This window comes from Girardinichthys multiradiatus, chromosome 13 (genome assembly GCF_021462225.1).
Source record: "Girardinichthys multiradiatus isolate DD_20200921_A chromosome 13, DD_fGirMul_XY1, whole genome shotgun sequence".
Lineage (NCBI taxonomy): Eukaryota > Metazoa > Chordata > Actinopteri > Cyprinodontiformes > Goodeidae > Girardinichthys > Girardinichthys multiradiatus.
In genome coordinates this window covers 22,744,128-22,766,536 of record NC_061806.1, presented here as the reverse complement: position 1 = coordinate 22,766,536, position 22,409 = coordinate 22,744,128, and the positions used below count along the sequence as shown (strand labels likewise).

Below are 22,409 nucleotides of genomic sequence, written 5' to 3'. Positions count from 1 at the left end.
GCAAACAGTAAACCATCAGGACCCCCTTCAGTTTGCTTATCACTGTGGAGTTGGAGTTGAAGATGCCATCATACACCTGCTTCAACAAACCCACTGTCATCTGGACAAAGCCAGCAGCACTGTGAGGATCATGTTCTTTGATTTCTCCAGTGCATTTAATACAATCCAACCTGATTTACTTTGTCAGAAACTCCAGAAGACTCAGGTGGAGGCCTCAACAATCTCCTGGATCAAAGACTACTTGACAAACAGACCACAGTTTGTGAGACTGAAGGGTTATGAGTCTAACCAGGTAGTCAGCAGCACAGGAGCACCTCAGGGGACTGTACTCTCACCATTCCTTTTCACTCTGTACACCTCAGACTTCCAGTACAAGACAGACTCCTGTCATCTGCAGAAATACTCGGATGATTCTGCAGTCGTGGGGTGGATCAGAGATGGACAAGAAGATGAGTACAGGAAGGTGGTGGACCGCTTTGTGGCATGGTGTGGAAACAATCATCTCATTTTGAACGTGACTAAAACAAAGGAGATGATTGTAGATTTTAAGAGAAACAGGAATAAGTCAAAAACTATTTCTATCACGGGAGAAGAAGTGGAGGTGGTGGAGGAGTATAAATACCTCGGTGTTCACCTGGACAACAGACTAGAGTGGAGATGCAATTATGAAGCCATCTACAAGAAGGGACAGAGCAGACTGTACTTCTTGAGGAAGCTTAGGTCCTTTGGTGTTTGCAGCAAGATGCTGCATTTCTTCTATAAGTCTGTTGTGGAGAGTGTGATCTCTTCTGCCATCATCTGCTGAGGAAGCAGCATCAGAGCCAGGGAGTTAAAAAAAGCTCAACAAGCTGATAAAGAAGGCTGGCTCTGTTCTGGGGACTCTTCTGGAACTTCTGGAGATGATTGTGGAAAGACGGATTCTTCATAAAATGAAGAACATTATGGAGAACCCTGAGCATCCTCTTCATGAGACTGTCCTACAACAACAGTGTCTTCAGTCAGAGGCTTCTTCAGATCTGCTGTAAGACGGAGCGCTACAGAAGATCCTTCCTGCCCACAGCCATCAGCATCTACATCAGCTATTTGAAGAAACCTTCATAATATGAGCTATAACAACATTTAATTTCCCTTTGGGATTAATAAAATATTATTGAATTGAATCATGATTTCAATTAATTTTCTTACGTTTTAAATAAAAGGTTATAAATGTGATCTAACAAAGGTAAAGCCCAAATATTAACCACATTTTCTTTATACTACTTGAAATTAAAATGAAAGTAAATATCTGTTGAGTATTTTTACATAAACGTTTTTGTTTGTGAGGCATTAAAAATCACAAAATGCAACGGGTTCACCAGACTCAGAAACATTGGCTGAGTAAAAACAATATCAACACCACACAAGGGTAAAACAATTTATGAATCAAAATCAAAATGACAGATGTGAGCAACAGTAACAATAATAGTTACTTTTTGAGATTTAAATGAAAGTTATAAGATCATGTTGCAGAGTTTACATCTTAATGCAAATACACTGAAACCAGCAAACCAAAGTATTATTACTCACAGCTCATACAGACTGGCAGAAAACATTATATCTCCATTTGTCTATAGCTCACACCTCATAAACCACTGCTACATTAAAACCAAGAAAAAACAGCAGCAATCACTACTGAAACAACTGAAATAAAAAGCATAAACCATAAACTTGCAACAGCAGAGAAATGAGAAGCATGTTTTGACAGTGGTGGTCAAGTTTAGCTTCAGTAATCTGTATTTAATGTACTTAAGGGGTACTAAATGAGACAAAAAAAAAAGCGAAACCCTTTGCCATCACATGTCCTCACCAGTCTACACATCTTCGGGTGGTGAGCTCCTTCTAGATGACTGTTGATATCCTTCTTTGGGATCTTCAGCAAGCAGTGCCCACAGAGGAAGATCGACTCCAGTTCACCACAGCGCCATTCGACACACGTTTTTAACACTGGAACACATATTGATGAAGAAATTAGAAGCAACTACTGGTGGTAATGCTCAATGGAATCAGGCTGTCAATAAAGTGAAACCATAAATTATTTTTCAATGTAAACATTAGATAATAATTAGCTATGTTCATTCATAACCAACCTCTATCCATAACCTCCTTGTGCTTCTCTTCCCCGTCAGTTGTATCTGTGTTTTCCACTTTTTTGCAATTAGTTGATATTTCTGTGGATTCTTTGGAACACAAATCCTCTTTGGAGGTGAGCGGCTGTCTTTTCGGGCTCATTTTGCCTCCATTTTGACTTGTTTCATTTGGGGATTTTTCAGATGTACTTGACCCATTTTCTGTCTCACTTTTTTGTTGATAGTCTTTCAGTTGAGTTGTTTCCTGTTCGATACTTGAGCTCCCTTCTTGTTCAGTCAGTGCATCATTGTTCTTTTCAGTATGTTCGTGGCTCTGTGCAACCTCCTTTGGTTTTTCAATCATGGACTCCTCTGTCTTCAACGTTACTGGCAGGTCTGTCTCACCTTCATTTTTTAAATCCTCAGGACACATTTTTTGAGATTCTTCTTTTTCGCCAGCGACTTTAGTTTCTCTCGAAGATGTCTCCTTTTCACTCCTCTGTTTTTTATTTTGTACATCTTTCGTGTCAATGACAGGGCAGCTTTTCTGGCTGCCTGTTTCATGATGTTTCTTGGCATCTTTTGGAGGGATCCTGGGAACTGACACATGCAGAAAATAGAGAAAGGCACACTTAGTTTCAATTATAAGTAACAATATATTCCATTCATCACGTAAAAATTAAAGTCTATATACTTGCAGTTAACATGTAGGAAAATAATAGGTAAAGAGATTCAAAGCAGAGGATTCCAACCGAGAAAATTAATACAAATGAGGTAATATTAAGATGTTTCTCTCTCTCAATTTGCATCCATTTACAGATCCCTTCGAATGCAACATGCAATGTTTTAATGAAACGAAAAACAGAAGACTTTTTGTTTAATAAAACATTGCATGTCCAGTGTATTTCTAAACAGGAAAAAATTAAAAGGAAAATTATTTATAGAATAGTTTTATTTAAAAATATTTTTTTTTGTGCCCTCTGAATACTTTCGACTTACAAGATTTTGACCCACATTGCAAACATTTTGGACACCACTACTTCAGAGTGTCTGAAAGGGCTTTTCCACCAAGCGGTTCCAGTACTTAACCAGGACATTTCACACTGTCCTACATGTTTTACATGCATCCCTGCTTCAGCACACCTGATCAATTGAAGGCTGATTAACAGGCTTTTGCATAACTATAATAATCTGACTCTGACGTGTTAAAGCAGAGAGACATCTACAACACGCAGGGCAGTGTGCCTTAAGGACCAGGGTTGAAAAGCAAAGCAAACTTGGAGCAATTCTATTACATCATCATAAACATGTCATCCAGAAAATGTTTGATCCCGTCTCTTCCTTAGCTTTCCATAGAGGGATTGCACTGCTTGGAGAGCATTTAACAACACAAATCACTGTTTATTTCAGTATCCCTGCAAATAGATGTTCCAATATCCCCATGTTAATTTACTGATAATTTAAACAGCCAGCTGTGTTTGTGAACGTTATACTTTCCCAATCAGGCTATCTCTGATCAGCATCAGCGCATGAAGCATTTTACAGCAGGTGTAAAGACACGCAAAATGTTTAACTGAATTTATACAATTAAAAAATTCTACCTAATACTGGACCACACCTGCACACAAACACACAGCAGTCACCAAGCCCCTGCATTTGAGGATAAATGTCCCAACTATTTTCTGCATAAAGAAGCTGATGTTTGTTTTGAAGATTTCACGGTTTGTTCCCTCTCCTCTCGGTTTTGGATTGAACATCTGCCTTGTAGAATATTTGTAAATAAGTTAAAATTTTGTACAAACTACAAAGAAATTGGCAACCTGCTGTAGTACGTAAAAAATAAACCGAGACTTTGTCACCGTTTATGACAGAACATTAGATCTGTCAGTATTTCAGTTTAATGTTTGGCCTTTGATTGCTTTAAATACATCTAGTTCAACCTCTGTAAAGCAAAACGTGTTGCACACCTTTGCTAGATGTAGTTCTCAACAATGTTGGCTTACCCAGTTTCCGCATTGGCTTAATTGTGGGAAAACACTGGCCATTTCCTTTTCTCCAATTTGCAGCAGACAGGATCATTTTTGCTGGAATAAAATCATAAGAAAATTAGTTAGAAGAACAATCTAGTTACAGATACCACGAGGAATATTTATTATAATCCAAGGGTTTACCTTTTTTGTAGGTACATGGCTCCCAGATTGGTTTATCCAAGTCAATTTCCTTAGAGAGCAGGTGACATTAATTCCAAAGAACAGAGCTAAAACCTAAATGACAATGGGTCATAAATATAGTTTTATTATGAAATACCTGCACGTTTGACACAGGGTGAACCTGTGCAGCCTGCTTTGCCAAGTCCAGAAGTGTCTCTGTGTCGACGGTGAAGGAATTCAGTGAGCCCGGATGAAAACAGTCCTGCAAAAACCCCACAAACATTACAACATGGTCTACACAAAGTTTATTTTGCTGTTGTCATGCGAAATGAAACACAGCTTTGCCATTCTGGCGACTGAAAGTTTAGCTTCTCAAGAATCTTCCTTCAGTTTTGTGTCGTCAGCTGCTTAATTTGTAACCGTTTTCACATTTACCAGAAATGTACCTTTCAAACTTTAAAGGACAGCAAAGGAAATAGTGTATAATAAAAATAGATGAACTATTAAACTTTAAAAATTCGGAAAATTAAAACTAGGAATTCATGACATTAAAACATGTCTACAGCTCTTACAAATTGAACACCAGCCTTTTTTTGCAGATCAATATAATGATGAGCTTGTAAATAAACTATGTTCAAACATGTTGATGCCGTGTAACAATTATTTTATTTTACTAAGTTTCATCTTAATGATTTACACATTTCTTAATCCAGTCTGTCTATATTCGGTTAATTTCTCTCCACTGATTACTAGGAGTGCATTTGTGTTTTTTTGTATGTGTAACACCTAATCAAAACTCTTAGAAGACAGCGTCACACCTAGCAAAGGGTCAACCACACCTCCTCACTAAGCTGGGATGTTCTGTCGTCTCCTGGCTCAGAGTCGCTCTCAGCAGTTCGCTGAATCACTCTTAAGCTAAAACTTGGCAGGAATTTTAGGCTAAAGTAGGAGCTCTCTGAGAGGACTAAGAATCTTTGAGAATTCAGGCCCAGGAGATTACAGAGTCCGAAGTGTTAAGAGGAGACCTCAAGATGAAGAAGGTCTTTTGTCCCCGATGTCTGGGATCATAGGAACATTCAGGCTTTCAGGGTCGACTGACTAAGCTCTTTCAGTCGTCTTTGAGTATTAATAGCTGCTGGCAGTAGATCTCCAATTAAAAGCCTCAGACTTTTAAGGCTCATGGGTTGATCCTCCTTGAATTGCAAAAGTCTCAGCTTGTCTTTGGCTTGGGTCCTTTTGAATCATCTGCAGCGTTCTTCTCGGTCTTCAGTCTTGCTTGAAGGTATTCTGCGAGGAAGCAACCAACCAGTTCCTCTATTCTGGCCATTAGATAAAGTAGATTCTAGACCTTATTGGCCGGTTCTTGCTGCCATGCTTTGTTTATTTGGTTACTGGTCACATCAGCTGATTGTTTTTTCTCTGAATTCTCCCGATGTCTCTCAGGTCATGTTGTTTGCCACAGTCTTGAGTCATCTTGGTGACAGATCACCACCCTCAGTTCCTCAATTCCCAAGACCTGCTCTACTCCCTGCTTACTCAACAGGCCATTTTCCTTTAACAATGAGTACTTTTTTACCTTTGTCCCCTTTCTACTCATACCTCAGAGTTGATAAACATCATGTCCTTTACACAAAGTTTAGTAGTAAAGTTTAACAGGATATTTGTTATGAAAATCTTATTACATTTCTATGTATCAATCACCATCATACAAATCCTGGTCCAATTACACAATGATTGATATATGTTTAAATAGATAATCAAAAGAATCATTGTTCTATTTATTTCTTATTCATGTATAATAAACACATATTTCATTTGGTCGTTTAAAGAATAATCTCTCATTCAATCATACATGGTTTGCATCAATCTCAATATGGGTTACACACTTCTGCAAAAAAAGAGAGAACTAAAACATGAGCCTGCATGGACCTTCCGAGTCTTACAACTCCAGAATGTGAATATTTAACTATTTAATTGTGAGATTTTAATAATTTTGGCATTGGTACATGGAAAGTTATCACCTCATTTTGACAGTTATTAAGCAAATAAATAATTAAATTATTTTAGTGAGTAAATATACAGAAGCATTTATGTAAATAAAAAACAAGTAAAAAGGCAAATGAAGGATAACTAGGTGAACTGACATCAATAATGTATGAATACAGCTCATTAAAATGCAGCTCTTTGAGCCCTTTTTACCACATCCTAAGTTGACGAACGACACTTTGCTTCCTTTCAAATAATAAAGCTGTCTTAGACGGGCTGCACTGGATTGGCAAGTGTGAATTTTATCCATCACACAGGTTAGTAAATAAGTAAAAAAGAAGGTAGGAAATTAAATATATAGGTAAATATCTAAGTTAGTAACTAAAAACAAGCCCATAAATAGTCATACAAGTAGGTAAATAACTTCAGTAAATAAATACCTTGGTAAACAACAACCAAAAATAAAACACACTGACCAGGAATTTTGATACATGTTCCCGACTGAAGACGTGTGCTTCAGTTTCCTCTTTGAACAGCCTCCTTTCACAGAGCAAACACAAAAATCCCACCACCAGCTTGTTTGGTCTGACCATCAGTTTGTGCGCAATGAGGAACTGTAGGCCTGCAAAAACACAATATACAAATACAACCATTATCAACTATATGCATTACTTGGACATTTTGTGTAAATAGCTCCAAAACCTACTCTAAAAATGTATAAAAATCCTACTTTTAACAAAAGTACTTTTATTTAATAGTATTCCGACAAACTAAATATAACTGCAGCATTTAGTCAATTAAATGCTGTAATTATTGACTTCCTGTTTACATGGGTTTAAATATGATGCATCACAGAGGCCATTTACATAAGCCATTCTTCAAAATGGCAAAGACAAAGGAACATACCCTTTAAGTTAGGTGGATGTGTGTGGATCGGAAATGGCGAAGAGATAATTGTTAGTTGCCAAGACTTGCCCATATCTATGTACAGAGTGTAAAACTGGAACTGTGACAAGCAAGGCTGAACGAAGACCCAGGTTTATCTTTCCACCAATTACAGTAATACGAAGGAAATAATTTAGGGTCACTTGGAAGAAAAACAAAAATGGAGGAGTTTTACTATTTGGTGGATTTTTATTTATTCATTCCTGTTACAGAATAAAGTTGAAATATTAAGAACAACGCTTTCGTTGTCCGATGAGCTAACCCCTCCCTCCTACCTCCCTATGTCTAAAGGGATTGCTCAATCCAGCTCTCCATCCAACGGGTCCGGACTTCCCTAAACCTGAAAGATCTTACTAAGCAGGTTTACTGAAAGTTCTGTTTAAGCTGGTGTCGGGAAATGACTCGCCTAGCCTCTGACAGCCTTTATCTAAAAGTCTCGCCCTTCTTCAACTGGAGGTCTGCACAACTGAGTAGCCTATCGCGGTCATCCACACCTTCGACGGGCCACTTTTGTTCATGGCTGCTCATTCCCTAATTTTACAACTGGCTCTTGGTATATGGGCTAGGTTAATTTTAGTAGCTCGGCACGAGCCCCAAGGGCGCTGTTTTAACAAACTTGACTACGGCAACCTATAAAAACCTCCTAAAATATCTTGGAATCAGGAAACAAGACTTTTTACCACCAATGAAAAACCAACAATACGGTGACTCAAATAATTGAATGTCCACGAATTAACTAGAATTTTATATGCTTTCTTTAATTAGTAACACTTTTGCAGGGGTCAGTAACAGCTTAAATTCAGCAACACAAAATAATTTCCCTGATGCTGAAACTAGTGAGTTTGGAGAGGCTTTGAAGACGGAGGCTCATCCATGCACCTGATGGAGAAGATTCTTCTGGTAACAACGAGTGATTTCTTGAAGGGAATACGACTTAATCTTCAGTTTTCTTCCTTTAGGTGGCAGGCACTGATGCTCCAGACTTTGATGGTTAAACAGGATCTTTGTTGTCATATGTCTCTGAAGACAGTAGTTTCCAGAGGCTGAAGAGTTGAAGGAAACCAGGAGACATAAATGAGGTTGATTCAGGACTTCCAGAAGCCTGAAACTTAGAGCAATCAGCTGCTCACCGATCAAGTTCACTTCTGTTGTTTGGATAAAAAGGCTTTAGATGAAATCAGATTCTTAATCTTGAGGCAGAGTCCTTTCTGGGCTCACGGGTTGACCCTCTTTTTTAATGCAGTCGATCAGTGGGGCTGTGTCTCTGTTCCTTTTCCACCTGAGCTTCTTTTCTCCGTCCGATCTTGTTTGCTGGTCTTCTGCGAGGAAACAACCCCGTTTCTGCTCTCAGCATTGTTTTTATAGCGCTTGATGCTTTCACCAGTCAGCCCCTTATTAGGCTTCTTAGTTATTGCGCAACCTTTTCCGCTCGGCTTCTTGGTTATTGCCCAATACTTTAGTCACGGTCACTGTGACCCACGGATGCTGTTGTCTCGGCCATGGAGATGCCAATTATAACCACACAGCTGGCTGTAGTCGCCTCCTCCCTTTCTTCTTTACAAAAGGATTCATTGTCAGCATACAACTGGCTCTCCTCACTCCCAGTCATTTCTACAGTTCTTTCCCTAATCTGTTCAGTTTTAAACTTTACACAGTATTACACAATCCATTCTTCAGCTTTCTGCATTTACTTCAAAACACAGTTACAATTCTTTTTATTCATGCTTCACAAATGATTAACGTTATATTTCTTTCATATCTATCTGACTGAGAATGTCAAACTTTAATATTTTTTTTACTCTAATCCTCAGTTCTTAACCAAATTTCAATCATACATCTTTTAACTTGTTAATCAAAGATTGCTAATTTTATTTAATACATATGAAAGAATGTAAAATCATCATACATCATTTCTTTAGATATACTTGTTTATATTTTTGCAGAAAATAAGACAGATAATATGTGGCAGATAATATGTGGCTCTAAAAAGGCCCCTCCAGTTTCTCTGTGCCAGAATATGAGAACATGCTTGTTTTTCTCTCCACTGCCTCAACTGTGTATTTTAATAATTATTGCATGAATTACACAAAAGGATATTTATTGTAGTTTTTTATGGATTTAACTGTAGCAGTTAATGAATGTTGCATGGATTACATGGAAAGATCTCACCTTATTTTGACAACGCTGAACTTTGATGTTAAGAATAAAGTTGAAACGTTAGGGGAAAATGACTGAAATTGTTTTTCATGATTAAGGTCAAAATAACGAAAAGAAAATTGAGTAATACTCTAAAGAAAAGGCAGGATGCTCAAACCTGTGTATTCACAGGATATTTATACACTAAAAGAGAAACAAGTTTTTGTTATTAAATTTTAATCTAGCTCATTTACACAAGGCATGGCTGTTGCACGTCTCTGTTCCATTTTATTTTATATCAAACAGGTTGGCAAAGGAGCTAAAAATCTGCAAAGTTCACCCTTTAGGAACTGCAGCAAATTGTTCATTATGAGATCTTGCTACTGAAATAATAGGTTTACTTTAACAGAAGAGCAATACATGTGAAGAGTGCTGTACATTATTAAAAAACAGTAAATAGTTCACCGTTTAGACATGTAGAAAGATCAGGTTTATTTATATATATTTTTTAAGACCAATACTTTCCAGAGTATTGTCAAGGTTACTCACCAAGCAAGGGAAACGTTTTGTTCTGTTGAAGTTCGGTGTGCGTTTTCCACATTGGAACTGAAAAAAAGAAATACATTAGGACAAGAAATGAAAAGAATTCAGTTACCTTGAATAATTGATTATCATTTTTACAAACCTTTATGTATCAAGCAGTGGTGTCCAAGGGTGTCCAATACTGTCGTCAAAAGAAGAACAGGAGTCTGTAAATATTAGGCTATTTTCCATGACAATGACCTGTGGTGCACACTGAACTCTAAAGATTCTTCATGTAAATTTGCTTGCTATCACTAAGGGAAAAACACTTTTTTACTGATTAGTTTTTACCTTGTTGGAAATCAGAAGGATCAAGTCTCAAAAATATTGAGTATGGAACATCAAAAACCTAGTTACAAAACAAATAATATATTAAGGATTAAAACACACAAAATGCAAATCACCATATGACTTTTAAGTTGCAGATATACACATATTCTAAGAAATATTACCTTCAGAAAGACCCTATTTCTTCTATGTTCCTCCTCATCTTTCCATGCGGTCATCCTCAGCACCTTGTCATCCAGATCACCATCCCAACCAAAAGGCAGCTTCCAGGGATTCTGGTACGTCTGAAAATAAAGCAACAAGACGGGCATTAAAATAAACGTTTTACTGAATCAAACAGCTGCTGCATCCAACAATATGAACCTGGAGGTGAACTGGGGCTTCAGTTTTTCACCTAGCAGACAAAAAAAAAAAAACACAGCATTTATGTTTTGACTTTGTACATACCTTATGCTGGAGCTCCACCTTCTATACTGCATTTCAAGGACAAGTTATCCTTACAGTACAAGTCTTCATACAAGCTCCTTTCCTAAACCATGTGGAAACAACCTTCACCTAAACTATTACTTCCATTGTTTGCAGTATTTTATCTGAAAACGTTTTTATTAAAATCTCATCTTGTCTGACTTCTAAAGCTAAAGTGGAGTCAAACAAAGGTGCAGAATATGTTTATTCCTTAAGTTTCTATGAGACAACTTGAATTTCAGCATGTTCAGTGCCATTCACTGTATTTTTGCACAGTATTGCTAGGATGAATAAAAACTTACTTCAAAGAGTGTAACATTCAGGAGCCTGAGGAAGGATAAAAATTAGGGATGCACCAATATCAAAATTCAGGCCGATATTGATATCTGATATTAATATCGCTCTTATGGCCAATACCTGATATATATCTCACTAGTACTACCCTATCAACACCGTGAAAAAACGACCACAATGCTGACATTGCTTCTCTGCTTTAGCTAAACACCCTACAGTCCTGCACTGCATCCCCATCACCTGCCCAAACAAACACCACATGGCCAACCCCCTCCCCCATCAAAAACACATAACCAAACAGCAACAAGATGGTGATAAATATCTGTTATTAATATAGGCCCAGTTTTACTTATCGAGCCAATACCGATATGTTACAAAATGACTCGCATCGGCCAATCAGTGCCCATATATTGTGCATCCTTAATTAAAATGCGTCGTAACTATCCGTTTGTGGCAAGTGAATGAGATAATTTACTATTATTCTCAAAAAATCTAAAATTAAGACTTGCTCCAGGTTAAACCTTTCATGTTTGTCACAGCTACCAACTTTTTTAAAGAAAATTCAGTTACAAAATGCAATTTGTGCTCCTACTTATCAAACTTCACATTGTAGAATGCAAACATATACAAAAAAATTACAATAATTTCTCTTTTTTGTGAAGATAAACATTCAGGCTTCTCCTATATTCCAAATTATACCATATCTGTTGTTTTTAGCAATGCGTTTCATGTTTCGTACAGTTTTTTAACAGCTAAACATTTTCATCATACCCTTCTTACAGTTTTAATGGGACGAAACAGAATATGCAGGATTGATCTTTGTTTTCTCGTGTTGTTTGAAGCAAATGGGAACATAGCGCAACCGCCCTCACGCTGCTGTGCAAGGTCAGTTAGCTGTAAAAACACTACAACACTTTCTTTGGGGAAAAATAATCAAGTGTGGCTGCTTGAAAAACTAAAGTAGTATAACTCAACTTTGTTTTTCACGTAAAGCTGTTTGAAAACTACTACAAGCAATATCAGCTTGTTAGATTTGCATTACTCTAGGAAGAGCAAAATCAGACAAATACCGCACAATAATCACATGAAAACTACACATTTAGCAACTATTTATTCTATAGTTTAGCTTAAGTCTAGGTATCAAAAAATAAAATATTTAATTAGTCTTATAGATATATAATAATGTTTTTTGTAGTATAAAAGTAATTTTGCTTTCTGTTTTGAATCAAAATTAGATCATGTTTACATTTTGTTTTTTTGTGTAAATACAACAAAATAATGACAATTTTACTCAATAAAAGCTAACCTGAGTGCTTATGAGATGTTTTCGGGAGTCTACATGATCCCTGAGGATGGACTGAGGAAAGGCCTCATTACAAGCAAAGCACAGATAAAGAGGATCTGCATGAGAACATGAGGTGATGCACGTCACAATCAGTGCTGTTCCTGCAACAAAACAAAAACACACGCAAAAACAACATTTCAGTATTTTTTTTAAAATCACATCTATTAATTAATTAAATGTGTAGGAGACCTCACCAATGGGTGGCTGATTTGACCTCAAACTGTCACCGATGTATGTATACAGCTCCATGTGAAACCTTCCTATCAGGCGATGAGGGATAAAGAAACAAATTATAAAATTTACAGACAGCAGATGTTTGAAGTTACAGCACGCTAAGCTCAATCTTTGTGTGTGGTTAAGTGTTTACAGTGTTTTTATTAGTTTTAAGTGGTCCTATTTCCAAATGATTGTCCTCTGCAGAACTTGGTGAAAAGCTGTTGAGGCCATCTAAAATATGGAGGTCCAGAATTGGACCAGAATTAAAAAACAGATCTAGAGGATTGTAAAGTCTTTGCTGATGCACACATGCTCAAATGTATTGCTTTATGGCTGCAAAAGGTTGTTGGCATTATTGCAATAACTGCATTATTAATAATGCAATAGTAACATGCATTTGTTCCAACTCCGTTCTGATTGATACTGATGACATAAATATACATCAAACTGCCAACTGTGGTCAAATTGTCACTTAAACCAAAAAGAGCCCCGGGTAAGCTGTATGTCAATATCAAAGGCACAACAGGACTTGGAGGATCCCACCTGAAGTCTATTTCTGGACACGAGCGAACGGATTAGGAGAGACATGTCAGGAATAAACTTTAAACAAAAACAAGAAACACTTTCATCTTTCAGTTAAACCTAACAGGACCCATTTTGTCTGGATCATGGTGCACAGACTTTACAACCTTAGTGGACAGTGACCCTCAACCTTAATACTCTTATCAACTCTTTTCATTGGTGCTCAGACCGTAAAAACATTTCTGATTACACACTACATTTAGTTACAACGCAAAAGATTCAGAGAAGTGTTTAAAGGCAAACTGTTAGGGTTAATTAATGATTATATATGTTTTAACTTTAATAGAAGTGAAGCTTGCTGTTCAGAGTGATTATATCTTATATGTACAAGAGCTGCAAGATAGAGACAGAATGTTCTAGAACATTCTGTCGGTGCAGCTGTTTCCAATCTTATGAGTGTGCATCCCTCCCTTTAGTGGTTGGAACATTGTGTAACCAGGGCGTTTTCTCTTATCAATAAAATGCAGAGAGAGCAGAGGCTGTCTTCAGAGTGTGGTTTGGAGGATTGTAACTGAGCAGCCTCTGAGACACTCTCACCTGCAGGTTAAAATGAACTAACTTCTCTGTGTCTTTCTTTGTGCAGAATTGTGAAAGTGTTTGGTGTTTAAACCTAACACAAACTTAGCTTTTTATTTTTAAATATCAGATTAATATCGTTGAAGTTTTGATTAGACAGAGTATAAAAATACCTCGTTGGCCATAGCGATGTCCTCTCATATCTGTAGAGAAAAATAGCTCTAAATTGAGATGAAACATTTAATACACATAAAACAAGTTTTTCAGATTGGACAAAAGTGAACTTTACCTTCCCCATTAAATTTCTGCATCATCTGTGGAAGTTTACAATTTTTAGGGAATGAACTATAACATTGAATGTTTGTGAATGTGGGGTAAAATAAAATTATTTACCTCAATGTGTCTCACTTTTACTAGATGGTTTAAATACTGGCCGATAGTGTTGAAATCATTACTGCAATTCTTTTTTTTTTTTATAGAGAAGAATGTATTGGAACAAGAATTACAAGAGGGCAAATGTCAGTTTTAGTTTCAATCTGTGATATTAATATATTTAAAGAGGTAAAGAGGTCCAAGTTGTATCATAATTTATCACCTGGCAGCGCAGCAGGCATTTGACTTTCTCAGTTGATAGAGTAGAGACAGGATGATGCTCTAAAAAGGGGGAAAAGTACATTCAAATTTATAACTTTTATTGCTTTTCACACAAAAAATTAAGGAATGCATTAAACAAACACCCTGTTTAGATTTAATTAATTGTGAGGGTTACAGCTTTTTAAAGAATTGTTCACAATAAAAAAAGAACAAATGTTTACACAGTGTTACAAAAAAGTGAACTGCACGCTGCTTTGTGGATGCTGCCATACATACCAAGCTTTTTTCCTGGTTTAACGCTTATTGTTAAGCTGCTCTTTGTGATGGATTCCAGGCTGTTCAAAGCTAAAAGACAGAATATAATTTAAAAAAAGCATGTTTCAGTGTCTGACCGAGCATCATTTTCAAAGTAAAACTGCAAGCAGTTGTGACTGGGGTCCAAGCCCTTCTTGCAAATCCCACATCCCTCTCTATACCCAACTTTCCTGGCAAACCTCTCTGTCCCAGGTTAATTTAACCCACCGATGACCAGAAGCAGCAACCAGCCACTTAAACAATGCATTTAATGGAAATATGAATTGTGGAAAAGCTTCCAAGCACAACGTCCTCTTCCGAGGACACCTGTTAGCATTTATACACAATTTAGAAAATCCAGTAAAATTACAGAAATCCTCATAAAAATCTTTATCACCAAGCATCAACATTTAATTGATTAATGGACCACAAATGGAAGCACAGATTTGAACAATAATTAAGAGCATCCATAGGCAAGGAGGAATGAAGACGTTTTTACAGTGTCACTGTAATAGTCTAAAGAGATTCAACAGTTAGCTTAGGTTAAGAACACCTGAAAAGGTAGAGGGATAAACCATAAATTGCAAGATATCTAATGTTTAGGTTCATTCAAGGATTATATCCCGAGTCTGAGCTCATTATGATAAAACGATTCCATACATTTCTTTAAGATTAAAAAAAAATCTGATTCATACTTTTGTTTGTGAACTATTCATTGTTATATTCAACATGTTGTATTAGAGTATTATCCTGAATGCTTGTGCAAAGTTTTGTTCAAATCCATTCAGTGGTCTTTGTAAAAGAAACCTCTTGACCTTACTTCCGTACATTACAGTTAATGTTAGAGGTTTGCCAAATTGGGTATACTTTGTGAGGATGTAACTTCTGTTTTAGGATATTAATTTTATCTAAATATCTGTTATGATGTGTGAGATTTAGTTATTAAACTTTTGACCTAGCTAATAATTAAACTTGGTTTACACATAGCTTGGTCAATTTCAGAAAACAAGATAAGCAAATGAACAGGAAATTCAGGCTTAAGTCCCTGGCAAATAGCATTAAAGGGTTTTGCGATAAAAAATGTTTCAAGTGGACATGGATGCGCGTACATTATATTACCCAGAAACCTCCAATGCTTTAAGGTTTTTGAAAGTGTTATTTATGGGTTTAAAGACAACAAGGCATTGTGGCACTTAGTGAATTTTTGAATCCAAACAGCGGTTTGCGCAATGCACTGAAGTTGCAAGGGAAGTCTTTAGATTTGTTCCCGTTTGAGGGGCAAAGAGGGTTCTAATCAAAATAATTTTTAAAACTAACAAATTTTAGGATTAATTTCCTGCTGAATGCAGGAAAATGCTGCTGTTTCAAAGTCATGTCACCGTGCCTCCGCGTGCTTGGAACCCTAATAGAGTGTACCCAGAAAACTAAACAGTTAAAATCAAACACCAACCTTGTGGATAGGACTTGAAATTCACCAACTTGAACTCATCGGGCTGAAGGCTCACTTGCTGTGAATGGCAGTATATTTTTATGGCAATACAGATGCATTCATGCCTCAACATATTTAATTCTTTTGAACAACACCTACCTTCATAGAAAAATGTTCAGCAGCTTGAAGTTTCACAGCCTGATTTGCAAAGTCAAGTATAAGATTATCAAAGGTGTCATAATCCTTGCAGGGCTTTGAGATCAGTGTGGAGGGATACCATGTTTTCTGCACAAGAAAAAAAAAGATGTGAATTGCATTATTACCCTTTTCTGAGCAATAAACTGATTCCTCACTTAGTTATTGCTATAAACTGATGTAATCAGTAAGCGTGATCTCATCTCTCCACTGAGACAATGATGGCATTCTTGCATTTTCTCCCAATACTTTAGACCTTTCTGCACTACAGACAATAGGGACATTTGAAAGAAACCAGTACCTGCAAAAAGCAACAGAGCACAGAACAAGGAAAAGTTGGCTCCAAGAGCAGGACTAAAGCAGAATATGTCAAACTTACTTTGTAGCCCAAATGCTCGAGATGCTTTTTGCTTTTACTCCAGGTTTTCTACCTTATTGGATAATGGATGGGGAGGACCTTTTGCCTAATTCATGTTGTCACACTGGTACTATGTAAGTGATTTCTTGATTCTACAGATCAGGTACTGCTAATAAAACTGAACTTAATGAAAGGGGGCAATCACTTTTTCACACTGAGGTAAATTGGTTCAAAAGTCTTTTTTTCTTTACCTTCATAGATTCATTTGTCATTTGGAAACTGCATTTTGTATTCACTCTGATTACCTTTGGTTGTACAACCCCATTTCCAATGAAGTTCGGACGTTCTGTGAAACGTGCAAATCCAGTTCAGCCTGTTTGCAATTGAACACACTACAAGACAAGATATTTAATGTTCAAACTGATAAACGTTATTATTTTGTATTGCAAATATTCAGTAATTATAAATTTTATTCTTGCAACACATCCCAAAAAAAGCTGGGACAGAATTTGCAAATCATTGTATCCTATTTTTATTTACGTTCTAAACGGTGTCCCAACTTCATTGGAATTTAGGGTGTAGGATTTATTTGCTTTTTTTTTTTTTTTAAACATTCAGCTGACAAAACATAAAAAGCAAAAGATATCTGTACATACTTTTTCACAGCACTGTCAAATCTCACATTAGTAGGCTGTGTGACATTATTTACAAGCACTATTCTCTTCAACATCAGGCCAACTTACAAAATAGCAGCTAATGTGGTCAAAGCTCAGTATGTGTTTGATGATCATGTGGTTGGGGATCACAAGGCAGCACAATGTGCAGAGGTTGTATTTCTTCTCTCCTGGCTTAACACTAGCACATTCAACAATGTGCTGCAGTCCTATGAGATTGAGAAAAAAAAACTGAAATTATAGCTTCACTAAAAATTAATTATTGGTTGGATTTGTTTACCATCGGGTGTAACGTTCAACCGATAAGGAAATAATTTGTCATTTAAGACGGCGTGTTTAAACATGTTGGATGGTGTTCTGTTTGTACAAACCAAGAAGAGGATGTTTCCTGTAGTTGTTGCTGTTGTAATCCTGGAGAGTCACCCTCCTTTGGTGCATAGCTGGGAGAAAAACAATTGGAAGAGAAAAAGAAAATTAAGAATTACTCAACATCTCCAACATCAAGCACCATCCAATACCATAAATATGAATCTCCTGGCATGGGTATACAAAGTGAGAGGCAGATGTTTGTGTAAAATATTAATGACCAGTTAGCTGCAATTTGTCAAGTAATTTATAGGGTTGTCACATGTCATGGCTACAATGGAATGGTTTAAAACAAAACATATGAATGTGTTAGAATGGCCCAGTGAAAGTCTAGACATAACCTAATAGAGAATCTGCAGCAAGAACTGAAAAATGCTGTTCACAAACACTCTCCGTCTAATCTGACTGAGCTTGAGCTGTTTTGCAAAGAATAATGGGCAAAAATGTCAGTCACTAGATGTGCAAAGCTGGTAGAGACATACCCTAAAAGACGTGCAGCTGTAATTGCAGCAAAAGATGGTTTCACATAGTGTTGACTCAGGGGGCTGAATACTTTTGCACACTGCCCTTTACAGTTTTTTATTTGTAAAAAAAGAAAGAAATCATGTATAATCTTCTTTCAACTTCATAATTGTATACCACTTTGTGCTGGTCTTTCACATAAAATTCAAATAAAACATATTTATGTTGGTGGTTGTAACATGACAATATGTGGAAAAGTTCAAGGGGTATGAATACTTTCACATTCACTGTGTAAACAATATGATCCATTGCTTGTGCGTTTTCTAACTAGCCTCTCTTTGTGCTCCTCATCATTAGTAAATATAATGGCAGAGCTTCATTTTACTCAGAAAGAGGAACGTTCTGGCTGATGTTTAATGTGGCATCGGTGGTACTCTCTTTAATCTTAGGAGGTTAAACAGAGTTCCAAGTAAACCTTTAGAAAAATGCACACTCACCTTCAAACCTCTCAACAAGCTTGTCATTTTCACCTAAAGCTTGCATCACTAGGGATAATCATGAGATTACTGTCATTAATATACATTTTCAGAAAACAACCTTTTGTTGTAATAAATCATAGAAAAAATATACCTTCTGAGTAGGTTGAGGACTTCGTTGTCTCAAGGAGAACTTGGGGTAAATGCAATACCTGCAAAGAGAAAACAGGTTAAAATATATATATAAGATTCTTGATGAGTACAGGTCCTTCTCAAAAAATTTGCATATTGTGATAAAGTTCATTATTTTCCATAATGTCATGATGAAAATTTAACATTCATATATTTTAGATTCATTGCACACTAACTGAAATATTTCAGGTCTTTTATAGTCTTAATACGGATGATGGCATACAGCTCATGAAAACTGTTGTGGAATTTTCTTATCAAAGTGGGTAGAAGTTGACTCATAACAAGAGAAAATCCGGACTTTTTCTTATAAGTTTTATTCAAAGGCATTCAGCGTTTGAAGACCCTGACACTGAGGTTAGTCAGTGAAACAGAGGCCCGATCAACATTTACACACAGTATTTATACCAGAACATGACTGTGTTATCTCAACTTCCAAGAGTCTGTGTTTTATGACCCAAACCCTTCTTGAGTTCAAAGGTGAGAAGGTTATCTAGGAACAGACCTAACTGCCCTTCCTGACATCATCCTAAATGATGGGTCTTAACCATTAAACTCTCCAGCATTGGAATTTAGAGTCCATCTGCTCTAAAAAACAGAACACTAACAAAACACAGAGGTCAGAGGTGAGAGGTAGATGGAAGGTCACCTGTGGGTGATAAAACACAGAATCAAATGAGAGAGGTGAAGGGAATATCAGAGCACTTTAAAAGAATTTTCCATTACAAAACCCAAAATTCCTATCTCACAAAATTAGCATATCATTAAAAGGGTCTCTAAACGAGCTATGAACCTAATCATCTGAATCAACAAGTTAACTCTAAACACCTGCAAAAGATTCCTGAGGCCTTTAAAACTCCCAGCCTGGTTCATCACTCAAAACCCCAATCATGGGTAAGACTGCCGACCTGACTGCTGTCCAGAAGGCCACTATTGACACCCTCAAGCAAGAGGGTAAGACACAGAAAGAAATTTCTGAACGAATAGGCTGTTCCCAGAGTGCTGTATCAAGGCACCTCAGTGGGAAATCTGTGGGAAGGAAAAAGTGTGGCAGAAAACACTGCACAACGAGAAGAGGTGACCGGACCTTGAGGAAGATTGTGGAGAAGGGCCGATTCCAGACCTTGGGGGACCTGCGGAAGCAGTGGACTGAGTCTGGAGTAGAAACATCCAGAGCCACCGTGCACAGGCGTGTGCAGGAAATGGGCTACAGGTGCCGCATTCCCCAGGTCAAGCCACTTTTGAACCAGAAACAGCGGCAGAAGCGCCTGACCTGGGCTACAGAGAAGCAGCACTGGACTGTTGCTCAGTGGTCCAAAGTACTTTTTTCGGATGAAAGCAAATTCTGCATGTCATTCAGAAATCAAGGTGCCAGAGTCTGGAGGAAGACTGGGGAGAAGGAAATGCCAAAATGCCAGAAGTCCAGTGTCAAGTACCCACAGTCAGTGATGGTCTGGGGTGCCGTGTCAGCTGCTGGTGTTGGTCCACTGTGTTTTATCAAGGGCAGGGTCAATGCAGCTAGCTATCAGGAGATTTTGGAGCACTTCATGCTTCCATCTGCTGAAAAGCTTTATGGAGATGAAGATTTCATTTTTCAGCACGACCTGGCACCTGCTCACAGTGCCAAAACCACTGGTAAATGGTTTACTGACCATGGTATCACTGTGCTCAATTGGCCTGCCAACTCTCCTGACCTGAACCCCATAGAGAATCTGTGGGATATTGTGAAGAGAACGTTGAGAGACTCAAGACCCAACACTCTGGATGAGCTAAAGGCCGCTATCGAAGCATCATGGGCCTCCATAAGACCTCAGCAGTGCCACAGGCTGATTGCCTCCATGCCACGCCGCATTGAAGCAGTCATTTCTGCAAAAGGATTCCCGACCAAGTATTGAGTGCATAACTGTACATGATTATTTGAAGGTTGACGTTTTTTGTATTAAAAACACTTTTCTTTCATTGGTCGGATGAAATATGCTAATTTTGTGAGACAGGAATTTTGGGTTTTCATGAGCTGTATGCCAAAATCATCTGTATTAAGACAATAAAAGACCTGAAATATTTCAGTTAGTGTGCAATGAATCTAAAATATGAATGTTAAATTTTCATCATGACATTATGGAAAATAATGAACTTTATCACAATATGCTAATATTTTGAGAAGGACCTGTATTGTCGGAGTTGTCCTTCTAAACTCCTGCGTGTTCGTTTATTTGGTCAAAGCATCTTAATTCTGCTCGAGAAAAAAATAAACTTAAATGTCTAAGAAAGCAAAAGACGGACTAGAGGTTGAAGCTGATTCACCCGGCCGGGGAAGAGAGGTGCTGTCTCTTTGTAGTCAAGAACACTTCTACTCTTCTCTCCCCTGCACCGTTCTTTTATTGAACACACACATACCAGGGAATATACATTTCACATTTGTTGTGCAGCGCCTTATCAGTTTCTCACACATTCTTTTGCTGCAGACAGTTTCTCACACATTCTTTTGCTGAAGGTCAGTTCTGAGGCATCTTCTATTGATGAAACTGATACATGCACTCACACCCTTTAGTGCCTGTTTTTTCAAGTTCACAAATAATACATATTGCTCTGCACAGTTAACTTTCTAAGCGCTACAGGTTCAGACTAATTCCACACTGTTATGAACATAAGAACACATTACACTTTGTTATATATAACAGTATCAAGCTACAAATAGAGGACATTTTTGCAATCAAGCATCTCTTTTAGGGTCACTTGGTTAAAATGATCAGAAAGCCTTTTGAAATGATCACCAAGGCATATCTCAGAAATGTGGTCCCTTATCTCAGTAAGTGAATAAAACCCAAAAAGCCTTAAACATCGACAACATCTAAATGTTTTGCACCATTCTGTCAGTGTTTTGTGGTGGTATTTTTCTAATGTTTGTTCCCAAACTGTAAATTTGTAGTAAGGTATCATAATCGGGTTCACATACAACCTCTGTAGCAGTTTTTGTTTTGCAGCCTCACCGACTGCTATGAGGTCTTAAAAACCTACAATTAAACAGAAGTTGATCTTGAAGGGCTTATCTATTCCTGAGTTGGTTATATAAACGAAGGTGCATCAAATGTTAAACTATTTTCAGCCAAAGATTGTGTGTTTGAATCAAAGTCATATCAGTGGTGTCTATGTGAGAATCCTAACCAATCCACTCTCATCTCATGATTTACATAACTCTCCTGGCACTAATCGCAAAACTTTTCCATGAGTCATACACTTGGGTCGGCTTGACAGCTACAAGACCTCCTCGTAATCAAAATTATTTTATAATAATATTCTGTACAGGCTTACATGCTTGTTTGAAAATAAAGTAATTAATCTTTTCTCGTGCCAAACTCATTATCTCCCACAGTATTAGAAAGTACCTGTTCAAAAATTTTTTAAACAGTGTAATCCAAGGAAAAGTCCTGTCCCTGATAACATCTGTAGAAGAGTTTAAAAACATTAGGCTGAACAGTTAGCACCTGTTTTTAATTATATCTTTAGACCAAATTAACGTCCCTACACTACGGAAAATATAACTAGTGACTGCACAATTGTGCATAAAGTGTTTTGAATGTCTGGTGAAGGAGCATCTTATATCCCAGACTAAGCACTTCATGGACCCCTTCCAGTTTGCTTATTAGGCCTCTTGGGGTGTGGAAGATGCTATTTTAACTCTTCTGCACCAAATACACTTACACCTTGAGAAACCAAAAGCCTCTGCAAAGATCTTATTTTTAGATTTTCAATCTGCTTTTA

The 22,409-nt window shown here is 37.3% G+C and overlaps 1 protein-coding gene across 4 annotated transcripts in view; it reads right to left on the bottom strand.

The window, feature by feature from the left end:
- The window catches only part of LOC124879274, a 103,321-nt gene that overhangs the window by 32,834 nt on the left and 48,078 nt on the right, over nucleotides 1–22,409 (bottom strand). For all 4 annotated transcript variants that reach the window (XM_047383732.1, XM_047383733.1, XM_047383734.1 and 1 more), the window contains 23 exons: nucleotides 18,613–18,670; nucleotides 18,480–18,527; nucleotides 17,526–17,594; nucleotides 17,224–17,363; nucleotides 16,087–16,212; nucleotides 15,949–16,006; nucleotides 14,481–14,549; nucleotides 14,206–14,264; nucleotides 14,004–14,072; nucleotides 13,900–13,924; nucleotides 13,784–13,813; nucleotides 12,491–12,556; nucleotides 12,258–12,397; nucleotides 10,357–10,476; nucleotides 10,196–10,253; nucleotides 10,008–10,046; nucleotides 9,872–9,928; nucleotides 6,718–6,863; nucleotides 4,413–4,517; nucleotides 4,277–4,325; nucleotides 4,109–4,189; nucleotides 2,127–2,705; nucleotides 1,847–1,983 (listed from right to left, as the gene is read on the bottom strand). In XM_047383732.1, coding sequence (XP_047239688.1) covers nucleotides 1,847–1,983; nucleotides 2,127–2,705; nucleotides 4,109–4,189; nucleotides 4,277–4,325; nucleotides 4,413–4,517; nucleotides 6,718–6,863; nucleotides 9,872–9,928; nucleotides 10,008–10,046; nucleotides 10,196–10,253; nucleotides 10,357–10,476; nucleotides 12,258–12,397; nucleotides 12,491–12,556; nucleotides 13,784–13,813; nucleotides 13,900–13,924; nucleotides 14,004–14,072; nucleotides 14,206–14,264; nucleotides 14,481–14,549; nucleotides 15,949–16,006; nucleotides 16,087–16,212; nucleotides 17,224–17,363; nucleotides 17,526–17,594; nucleotides 18,480–18,527; nucleotides 18,613–18,670 — 2,328 coding nt within the window. The remainder of the gene's footprint in view (nucleotides 1–1,846; nucleotides 1,984–2,126; nucleotides 2,706–4,108; nucleotides 4,190–4,276; nucleotides 4,326–4,412; nucleotides 4,518–6,717; nucleotides 6,864–9,871; nucleotides 9,929–10,007; nucleotides 10,047–10,195; nucleotides 10,254–10,356; nucleotides 10,477–12,257; nucleotides 12,398–12,490; nucleotides 12,557–13,783; nucleotides 13,814–13,899; nucleotides 13,925–14,003; nucleotides 14,073–14,205; nucleotides 14,265–14,480; nucleotides 14,550–15,948; nucleotides 16,007–16,086; nucleotides 16,213–17,223; nucleotides 17,364–17,525; nucleotides 17,595–18,479; nucleotides 18,528–18,612; nucleotides 18,671–22,409) is intronic.